This window comes from Maniola hyperantus, chromosome 16 (genome assembly GCF_902806685.2).
Source record: "Maniola hyperantus chromosome 16, iAphHyp1.2, whole genome shotgun sequence".
In the NCBI taxonomy this organism is placed as follows: Eukaryota; Metazoa; Arthropoda; class Insecta; order Lepidoptera; family Nymphalidae; genus Maniola; species Maniola hyperantus.
In genome coordinates, this window is record NC_048551.1 from 8,438,255 (window position 1) to 8,450,094 (window position 11,840).

The 11,840-nt window shown below is 35.0% G+C and overlaps 1 protein-coding gene across 1 annotated transcript; it reads right to left on the minus strand.

Moving 5' to 3' along the window:
- Window positions 1-185: 185 nt before the first annotated feature.
- Window positions 186-5,993, minus strand: LOC117989693 (ankyrin repeat and SOCS box protein 3-like). Its single transcript, XM_034977096.2, has 3 exons — window positions 4,566-5,993; window positions 3,397-3,615; window positions 186-2,911 (listed from the first exon to the last, which is right to left on the minus strand). Exons 1-3 carry the CDS (start codon window positions 5,721-5,723, stop codon window positions 2,690-2,692), a joined length of 1,599 nt encoding a protein of 532 aa, XP_034832987.1. The 5' UTR covers window positions 5,724-5,993; the 3' UTR covers window positions 186-2,689.
- Window positions 5,994-11,840: the final 5,847 nt, after the last annotated feature.

Below are 11,840 nucleotides of genomic sequence, written 5' to 3' on the forward strand. Positions count from 1 at the left end.
GCCTTCTGATTCTGATACATAAAGAAGATACATATGCAACTTATACAAGGAACCAAAAGCTCAATTTGCTATAATCCGCTGAAACAGACAAATCTGTATGGTGCAACATGTAGCATGTGATATGCTCCACCCGCCCTCCCACTACTAAACTACCAACCACCATACAGATTTGTATGTTTCAGCAGATTATAGCAATTAATTAAGCTTTTGGTTCCTAATATCATCGACTTCCAAAAAGTAGCTTGATTCTATACAAAAGATAATCAACTTAACTCGTCTGTTTCGAGAATACTGTTACCTCGCGTCGTACTTCCAGGTAGACCCGGCTAGTACGTTAACATGCAACAATGTCCTGTACGCTCGAATTCGTTGTGCTCCCAGCATATACCATCAATGCATTATTGTACAATAATACAGAGGTCAGCGGTGATAGCTGGAACGAATTAACCAGTCGTGGTTAATTGGTTAGTTATTATTCGTCCAAGCCTAAGGCTGCCTGTCCACTGGTGCGGAACGAGAAAGTGTTGCGGATTGTGTTTTGTATTTTTCCATACGCGGAGCTAGCCCCGCTCTGCTTCCCCGCTCCGCGTTAAAATGTATGGGTTTTATGCAATTTTATTAATCAAAAAGATATTTTCAAAGCTCCGCTCCGCTCCTCTCTTTTCCGCACCGGTGTACAAGCAGCCTAAACGCGTTATGTCATTCCCTAGCAGTCGCCGGCGCGGGCGTCATTTTCGAATCCAAACGTAAACAACAAGGTTACAAAATGTAAAATATATTTTAGGCGCAACGCCTACCTACTGAGTGAAATGGATTCGAGTCGGCGACTTTTGTTAATACCAGCTGACTGTGCTTTATTTTGATATTATATGCTTGGAACTGGTATGATAATGAAAAAAAAAGAAAACAGAGACGCATACCTACTAACGCAACTAGACGCGTTAGGCTTTGTATAGCTGCCGCTTTGGTAAAGTAAACAAGCTGTCAAACCTGCTTATTTCAGTACATCTAAAGCTATGTATGTATTGTATGTATAATGTATACCTACGGCTTCACTCTGCAGGTGGGTGTTGCATCTTACAATTTTTTACTATTCTGATAGGATCTTTACTAGATCAATATAAGAAATCAAATAAGTTAGACATCAGTTTCATGCAGAGAAAAAGTATTACATGAGTAATATGAATAAAGCTCTTTTCGATTTATTTTGTGATTTTATAGGTATCTAATTAATTTAACTTTTGTTAACCTATCTTATTTAATATCACAAACCTTAAAATACAATCAAATATCACTATCATCGAATTTTTAATTCTTCGTTCTCTTTAATATTGTACTTTCACGTAAGATGATACGTCTATTATGAAAACTAGAAATCTAATACTGAAACTGACACTGGTAGAATACAAGAGTTCTCCAAATGCTAAGTGACTGTCTTTTACATTAATTTAAATTAAATAAATCTTAACAAATAAGCCTACCTATCCACTGGTGCGGAGCGGAGCGGAGATGTGTATAGTTTTAATTAGAGTTTTGTCAGATGACGGAATAAAATTGTCACATTATTTACGGATAATTTAATTGCGTTTATTCAACAACTCCGCTCCGCTCCGCACCAGTGGAAAGGCAGCCTTAAGCATTTTTAGCATTAAAAATTCACTATTTAGCCATAAAAGAAAGAGTAAAAATAGATTACCAATCACCCAATAATTGGGTTGGTCACTGAAAGCTGATGAAACTTTTCTGTTATCTGTATCTACAGTTTTGAATGAAGTCAAGAACTTTGGACTCAATTTCAGTTTGTTTTAGACTATTTTGTTAGATTTTGTTCTGGGCCACGTTTGACCATGACTAGATGAGAGATAAACATAATCACGCATTTATACCTGAAGACATTTTACATCCCAAATTTAACACATTTGCAATTGCTGATTGGGAAATGTATAGAAAGCCTAGGTAAAATATGAAATATATAATATTTTATACATTGTATGAATATTTTAGGTATTATATTTTTTATATTTTTTTAGTGTTTACCTACACTTCAAGGAAATTACTAAAAATTTTAAATACATATAAAAAATTCTAAAAATCTGCAGGTCACGCAATTTTTGATATGTATTTAAAATTATTTAGTAATTTCCTTGAAGTGTAGGTAAACACTAAAAAATTATAAAAAATATAGTAAAAAGCAAATAATGTCATTTGTAATATGGGCCTTTGAAAGTAGTTTCGATAACTGCAAAGTGTCGCTACTAGATGGCATTAAACAGTCGCTTCAGTACGGACTTAACATACATATCACCAATTTCGTCACTGGCAGTAAGCGAGACCGTGGCCGAATGGTCAACGCATCGGGCGCGAACCCAGAAGATGCAGGTTCGATTCCTGCCGGTCACGCAATTTTTGATATGTATTTAAAATTATTTTAGGTATTCCATATAATACCAGATTATACAGATTGGTAATAACATTTACATAATAAACAATCTTTTAATAATTTAAACTCACTTGCACAAGAACAGTTAAATTGTTGTTTTTGTAATGCTGTCACTTTTTAGCAAGTGTAGCATAATATGGTTGCCAAAGAGAGACGAAAGTGCATTAAAAATTTAACTCAAGCATTATCGATGCCCTTGTGCAAGCAGGCCTTTATAACAATAACAACAATATAACTAAAAAACATTTCCTAAACAAAACGTAAGTAGTTTTTTAACAAAAGAGGTATATTAATTTGGTTGAGAATATAAAAGTATTGATTTGTCGTTATCCAACTTTCACGAGAATTTCTTATTGTAGACCTAATCCTTTGTCGACAAAGGTGCTTTAAAGGTAACACTGTATAAGGTAATAATTCAGCTGTTAGGTCTTCATTATTGATGTCAATCATGGACAACAATTCTCTTTGTACCTGAAAATGAAAAATAATAAAATATTTTTAGACAGTAAAGATATGTAGAATAATAAAAAAAACGGCCATGTGCGGGTCGGGCTCGCCCACCGAGGGTTCCGTACTACAGTCGTATTTTTTCGACATTTTGCACGATCATTCAAAAACTATGAAGCACGAAAATAAAACAAAAATCGGTTTTAGAATGCACTGGTAAAGCCCTTTCATATGATACCCTACTTGATATAGTTATCCTACTTCGAAAATTGAAAATACTAATTATTAGTTCATGACCACAATTTAATTTTTTTTGTGTGATGTAACCACAGACAAATTCACGTTTTTCAGATTTTTCCCCGAATGTCTGCTAGAAGAACTACCTATCTGACAAATTACATGATTCATGATTTCACCTGTGCATTCTAAAACCCTCGTTGCGGGAGCCTGACTTGCACTTGGCCAGTTTTTATCAAATTAATTACAGTAAATAATGATATTCAACTCACATACGGTGCTATTCGCCCTAAGATCCCATTCACACAAGCGAACTTCAACAAGTATTCGGGATCACAGTACAGGCTGTGTGGTAACATCATCATCAGTGTGGAAGGGTCTGATGTGAGGGATGCAAGTAATGCATCTGGTATGTATTGACTTTTGTTGAAGCATGCCATCATACTGCTATAGTCTATATTGCAACCATGCTCTCTGAGAATTTTGAATACCTGTAAAACCAATAATTTTTATTTCAGATCTAGGCCAATTTTATAGACACTTATAAAATGTCCGGCTGAAAGTAGTGACTATACCACCAGCTGAGAACACAGATTATACTGCAAAAAACAGTGGTTGCTCTTTTCAAAATATTTTCTGTTACATTCAGAACAGCTGAATACAAAGCAAATTTCAATATATTATTGTAGTAGAAACTACCCTTAATCTCTGAGATATTAGTATGGCCAAGGTCCCCACAAGTTTAAAAAAACATATTATTGAAAAAGCATTTATGCATGTTTGGAAAAAACACCAAATTTCAATTTTTAGCTCTCTGCCTCTACACATTAGATTAGCACTATAACTAGTAGGTAACTGAAGTAAAACTGCAATGTTCTAAGAGAAATATGTAGATGAAAAGTCTTACCAAACAAACAAATCATAATTTTTTTTTATAATTTCAAAATTTCTGGTCTGGTCTGGTGGGAGGCTACGGCCGTGGCTAGTTACCCTACTGGCAAAGCCGGGCCACCAAGCGATTTAGCGTTCCGGTACGATGCCGCGTAGAAACCAAGGGGTGTGGGTTTAATAAAAACTGCCATACCCCCTCCAGGTTAGCCCACTTCTATCTTAGACTGCGTCATCACTTACCACCAGGTGAGATTGCAGTCAAGGGCTAACTTGTATCTAAATAAATAAATAAGTGAAGATATTGGTTCATATAAGAATGGTATAGAACCATCGTCGAATCCATTAAAACACTTTCTGACCAACAGAGTTGTTCACTCACATATTATGGAATAAGTTGCCTAAGGATGTGGTTATGTCAAGTTCTGTTAGCCAGTTCAAGAACAGATTAGACAAATGTTTGGAAAACTCAAAGCACTTCTGATATAGATGCATCAGCGAAAGCTGCTTAATCTATTAATAATAAGAATAATAGAAGTTTTATTTTACTCACATCATCAAAGCAGTATGCATGCATACAGTAATGGATGTACACCAAAGGTGGGCATTCGATAACATCAATAGCATCTACCAGTAGACCTCTCATTAGGAACAGATAGAAAAATTCTCTAAACTTCTCACGAAACCTGTTGTATATGTATTCACATATATTTAAATAGGAATTGATTGGTGCATTAGTGAGGTAAAGTGGCTTGTATTCACCAATTTGCTCTAAAGTTACATGGAATTGTTCAAAAAAGTCGAAGAATTCTGGACCTAAATCATGGCTCAAGAGACTTTCGAGTATTTCCATTTTGAAGAAGTGAGGCTTGCATGCATATAAAATTATATTTTGGTCTACTATACTGGGACTAGTGGCAGATAATAGAATTTTAAAACTGGAACTATGCCCCATGTTTAACGCCATGACTAGTGCTAAATCTCCATATTTATTCTTTAAGTGTGGATCCGCACCATTTTTCAGTAAGAATTTGACAATATCATCACTACACCCTTGTGTAGCTAATATCAACGGGCTATCACCATTTACAGTAACCTGGTTCACATCAATGATAAAAGGGTAAATGTTCTTCACTGTTTGATAGCACCCTTTGTAACATGCTAAATGGAAGGGTGTATAGTCTGCCTCATTTCTTATTTCAGGATCAGCTCCAACATGCAGTAGTAAGTTTACTGCTTCATACTGAGTACTGAGAGCTGCATCATGTAAAGGGGTGTCACCGTCAAAATCTTGCACATTATACATTGCTCCATATTCAATCAGTAGCTGAATCACTTCAAGTCTACCTTGAGCACTTGCAACATGTAGGGGTGTCACATTCTCTGTGCTTCCATAGTTCGCTATGTCAGGTACACTATCCAGTAATGCTTTAATTGTTTGCAAGGAGCTTGTATATCGACACGCGAGGTATAGGGCTGTGTGCCCTTCGTGTGTCTCAGCCAAAGGCCTAATATCCTTGTGCTTTAAAATGAGTAAAAGGCTCTCATAGCTGTCTTTAGCGGCGGCCTCGTGAAGACACGTCCATCCTCTGTTATCGACACAGTTAGGATTCATTTTTTTGAGCAGTTTTTCGACATTTTTAACATCATTGTTCCTTGCGGCGAGATTCAACGGGTTTGATGAAAGTGGATTTAGAGAACTAAAATCCATACCTAAATGGTAAACCCTAAATTTCTAAATACTTAGGTATGTTATATTTGTTACTGAGCAAAGCTGTTATATTATGGCTGAAAATAAAGTAAGAAAGACAAAAATACACATTCACCAGTGTAATATTTCGTAAAGCACTGTTAATATTAAAGGTTTTGTTCTTCTAAATGCATCGCAAACATTTTCATTTTGCTCAATAAATTTGATTTTTAGTCAAAAATTCATGTTTGAAAAAAATTAAGACAAAAGGTTAAAGCCCAGCCGCAGTCGCACTACTTTTTTTTCTAGCCGGTGATTTTACGGCTCTGGGTTCTAAGCTCTTTTGAACCTGTAATGTACGTACAGTAATCATAGTCTATGACAGTAATAAATATAGGGGTGCAACTCCAGAACATTAAAAAATCGCAAATTGAAATTCGCTTGTGGTGCCATCTAAGCGCGAGTACGGCTAAACAAATAGATAACAGTTAATAAAAGACGTAAATAGATGGCGGGCACATTGTTGTAATTTTAAATTACAAACATTTGGACAGCCACAGTCACCGTCAGTGGTGCCAGATTAGGCGAATTACCGCCATTTAGGCTACCTCGGCGGGCCAATCGGCGCCCAAAAATCCCGATTGGCTACCAGTAACCATTTAGGCTACCAGTAGGGCGATTGTCTAAAACCGGTATCAATCATTATTACAATCTCAATTGTTCTGATTGGCTGAATTTGTGCAATCCTTGTTGCAACAATGCATTGTAGCCAATAGTGAGCGAGCATTAACCAATCAGAGATGATTGTGATCGTAACATTGTAGCTGTCAAACAACCGCGGTAGGGCCCCTGGAAGATAGAAACGGGCGATTTTAGGCTACTCAGCAGGCAAAATCCTAAAACAAATTCCTAAAGGCCGGCAACGCATCGGCGGCTCCTCTGGTGCTGCAAATGTTCATGGGCGGCGGTAATCACTTAACATCAGGTGACCCGCCTGCTCGCTTGCTCGCTATATCTATTAAAAAAAAAAAAAAAACGGGCGAATTCAATTGGTAAATATCTGGCAACCCTGGTCACCGTTGAAGTTCAAAACTTTTCATGTTTTCGTGTATTGTTGTTTGTGCGGTTCTAAATATTTCTATTTCTGATAAATTTATCTGACCCTGCTTTGTTTACTGGACTCTGTGTTTCCTTTAACCACCTCGATAACTACCTAAGGATTGATTTACGGACTCGATTCATGCCTGAACGATTGACCACGGCTACGGATTACGGACTTGTTTTTGCTTTGTGAAAAGATTTTCTGTCGATAGATTTGTGCAGGGAAAATGCCACGGAGATCTCGATGTGTGTTCGGATGTGAGCAATTCGGTAAGTTTAAAATCAGCTCACTTGTAATCTAACACAAATCTCTTAAACGAGTCAAACTCTATGCTCCATTAGTACATTAGGTATTTTATCATGATACTAAATAATTCCTGCGATTTCGTCCACGTGGATAACATCCAAAAAACCATTTTAGAAATCCCGTGAGAAGTCCAATTTTCCGTGATAAAAGTAGCCTACAACCGTCTCCGATGCAAGCTATCTCTTCACCAAATAGATGATGCCCGCCACTTTGTCTACGTTGGTTTAGCGTTTTAAAGAATCCCATGGGAACTGTTTGATTTTCCGAGGCAAAAGTAGCCTATGTCCTTACCTGGATGCAAGCTTCTCTGTACCTTCTAACTTTTATCATAAACGGTTACACAAATTGACTGTGAAAAGCTAGCAGACAGACAGCCTGACATACTTTTGCATTTATAATATTGGTAAGGATTATTGACTACTAATTCTGTACATTTTTTGTTTTGTAATTAAGTGTAGGTACGTAGGTACAACATTAGATATTATTTTGAACTTTAATGACTATGGTTTTTTTATATTTTACTAGCTGCCCCAGCGAACGTCTTACCGCCTAGTCGATTTCGGGCAATTCCATAAAAACCATCCTCATACTTCAAGGAATATTATAAAAAAAGAATTAGCGAAATCGGTTCAGCTGTTCTCGAAATTTGCGCTTAGCAACACATTCAGTGATTCATTTTTATATATATATTATAGAGATTAAGTAAATAAGTACAATAAGTATAGATAATACAATAATATATTGCATATTTTATGTTACTACTTTTTCAGATGTTTTGCATCACTTTCCAAAACCTGGCCACTCCTCTTTGAAACGATTTCAACAATGGAAAGAGATAGTAGGACAAGATTTAGAAAGCAAGACTGATGATGAAATATATACGAATTATCGAATTTGCAATCACCACTTTGAAGATCGTTTTTTATACCATCACAGTAAAAGACTAGCAAAGACAGCATTTCCTTCTCTTAACCTTGGTGAGTTTTATTTATTAGTTATTACAGTAGAGAGGATTTTGAGAAATTACATTGATTGACATGTCAATAATAGGTCAAAGCACAGATTGTAGAAGCTTGAAAACACTGGCCAAGTGTGGGTCAGACTTGTGCACAGAGGGTCCCATACTTCAGTCGTATTTTTCGACGTTTTGCACGATAAATCAAGAACTGCTATGTAGAAAATAACTGGCCAAGTGCGAGTTGGACACAGCACATAGGGTTCTGTAATACACAAGAGTAAAACAGATCACTTTTCTTAACAAGCCGCAAAACTGTAGAGGTTTATTGTTAATATCAAAAAAATCGACTTGGCAGCGCTACGGGATACCCCACTTGGTATCAAATGTAATAAGTACAAATGTTTCTATGGAATCTTCAAAACTGAAATCTCCTAATGAAGTTGCAGACAGAAACTAACTATGTATAACTAATAATTATAACATAAACACTTCTTCTAAAACTCTATTTTGCATATTTCAGGTGCCATTGATTCAAGTCTAGATGCTAATACAATAAATCAAACAGAAAGTTCTACACATAATCAATCGGTCGCTCAAAGTACCCCATCTGTGGTTCACAACATCCAAGCAGGATATTCTCAAACTCAGATTCAGAAAAAAATAATTACTAGTAAGTTGTGGCCATAAACAACAAATAATACACATACACACATACACACTGGGAGGTTACCTGGCTGGCACCCCACTAGACCTAGGTCTACTTAATTGTTATTACTTGTTTTTATCTGTATTATAAGTATTTTTTGTGTTCCTTATATGTAATTTAATATGTAATAATATCCAATAAATTTAATTTAATTTAATTAAATAAGAGATAAAAAATCTTTACTGTTTAACAAGATTTTAACAAGAATAGAGTATTGAAAATTGTCTAATAGTTAATGTATACTTAATAAAAACACCTTTTTTTTTCAGGAAAAGCTGGTCAAAGACATGTGAATCTCAAAGTTCAGAAATTGTTAAGGAAAATAGTTAATTTGAAAAATAAATTATTCGAACAAAGAAACCAAGTAAAGATAGCAAAAAAAATGTCAAAAACAAAATTATTTAACAAGGTTCTAAAATACTTACCTATGCCTGCTCAAACACTTGTAAAAATGCAATTAACACAGCATAACAAAAAAAGCCGTGGAAGAAGATTTAATCATGCAGAAAAATTAATGTCACTCTCGATATATAAGAAAAGTCCAAAAGGCTATAACTTTTTGAGAAAAATGTTAACTTTGCCATCAAAACGAACATTACTGGATGTCCTTAAACAAATAACAATTAAACCAGGCTTAAACCCTGCGATAATTAAACTTTTGAAAAATGCGGCAGACAAATTGGGGATGGAGCAACGATTATGTGTATTAATCTTTGATGAAATGTCTTTGTCTCCATCCCTACATTTCAATACAGCATTCGATCAAGTAATCGGATTTGAAGATTTTGGGGGAAATGAAATTACAGAGAATATTGCTGACCATGTTTTGGTATTCATGATAAAGGGGCTAAAAGCTAAGTTCAAACAGCCAATTTGCTATTTGTTTTGCAAAAGTGCCACAAAGGCAGTAATATTAAAAAGGTGTATTAAAAACATAATTACACAAATTAATCAAACAGGATTGGCTGTCGTCTCAACTGTCTGTGATCAATCTACAATTAACAACAAAGTTATAAATGAGCTGATAAAAGAGACTAAAGTAGATTGTCTTAGATTAGGCAACGAGCCTAGGGATAGTAGTTTTGCTGTAGAAAATAATAATATATTCCCCTTATTTGATCCCCCACATTTGTTAAAAGGAATACGAAACAATTTACTGACAAAAGAATTAAGATTCACACAGGAGGACGAAGTAAAGACTGCTAAATGGATACATTTAAAGCTTCTGTTAGATATTGATGCAGGAGAAGATGACTTACGAATGTGCAACAAGTTAACAGAAGCTCATGTACTCATAGAGAAAATTCCGAAGATGAAAGTAAAACATGCTGCACAAGTTTTTAGTCAGCGTGTATCAGGAGCGCTACGATTTTGTGCAAGTAAGTACTGTTAATGTTCTGAAACTTTTAAAGACCTGATATTTGAAGACCTTCTTCACTTTAGAATTAATTCATCAGACTTTGGTACTACTTGACTAGCAAGGACTAATCTTATTCTCAATAATTATTTATTAGCAACATATATGGCGCTATTTTACATCTGTAATGTGATGATAGTGCAACTTTAAAACATCCACAACTCCATACTAATATTATAAATGGTTGACGCCAGCTCACTATTGGCTACAATGCATTGTTGCAACAAGAATCGCACAAATTCAGCCAATCACAACAACTGAGATTGTAATAATGATTGATGCCGGTTTTATGAAATCGACCCACAGCCCACCCAATTTTGACGTTTGGTATACAAATAACTTCTTAGGGAAGGACACTACTTTTTTCTCTGAAAATCATAGAGTTCATAGATTTTAAGAAACCTAAATCCACGCGGGTGAAGTCGCGAGCATCAGCTACAAATCCATGTAAATGTGGCCTGACATTTATGTATAAAAAAATATATTTAAGTATTTATTTAAGTATTTAATTTTTAATCTTTTTTCTTTTTCAGAAAATAATTTACTACCACAAGAGTGTGCTGACACAGCCGACTTGCTGCTATTATTTGATCGTCTTTTTGACTCCTTTAATGGAGGGTCTTATAAAAAGACCCATAAAATATATAAAAATTGTTTGAAAATGAACTCTGACCATTTTAAATTATGGGATGAAAGTGTGCCAATATTAAAATCAATGCGATTTAAGATGGAAACAAAAAAAAAAGATGGAACAGTAAGTATTCGTTATGAACAGGTTCCATCAATTAAAAATTGGATCCACAATATTAAAGTTATGAAAGAATTGTGGCTATATCTAAATGAAAAACATAATGTAACTAGTTTGTTAACGCGCTGTTTTAACCAAGATCCTGTGGAAAACTTTTTCTCCTCTGTGAGGAGCCACGGGGCTAGAAACACAAACCCTACCTGCCAGCAGTTTGAAAGTATTTACAAAACATTACTTGTAAATAATTTAAATTCAAGTCACTCATTAGGGGCTAACTGTGAGGAAGATCCTAACAAAATGTTACAAAATTTAGATTGTCTTTTGATAGAAAATGACATCAAAGAGCCCCCGATGAGCAATGAGCCAATGGATACAGATCTAAGTATAGAAAATTTGGCAGATAGTAGTTCAGAAATTGGAGACAAATTAATAATCTCTGAAACTAAAAAGTATGTGACAGGGTTTGTCATAAAAAAGCTAAAAAGGAATGTGTGTAAATCTTGTATAAAATGCAATAATGAATTGTGTGACACCACCCCACCTCAAGCAGATGAATACATACATTCTATCGATATCACAAGGAGATCTCTTTACCGACCCTCGCGTAACTTTTCAAATTGTGTGAGAAATATAATAAAAATAGTAAAAAGCATGTTAAAAAATGATCCTGGGAAAAGTGGCAAAAGTCAAATGATAAAATTATTAGTTGATCAGAGTACAAGTTTTGATTTTTTAACATGTGATACACACAAAGTCAATTTGAAAAATTATATAATAAATTTTGTGATCAAATTGATTATTCACAGCTGGTGCAATAATGTAAATAAAATTTTAAAAGGTAAAAATTCAGATACTGAAAATGATAGCATAAAAATTCAGGCGTTGAGATATTATCAAACAC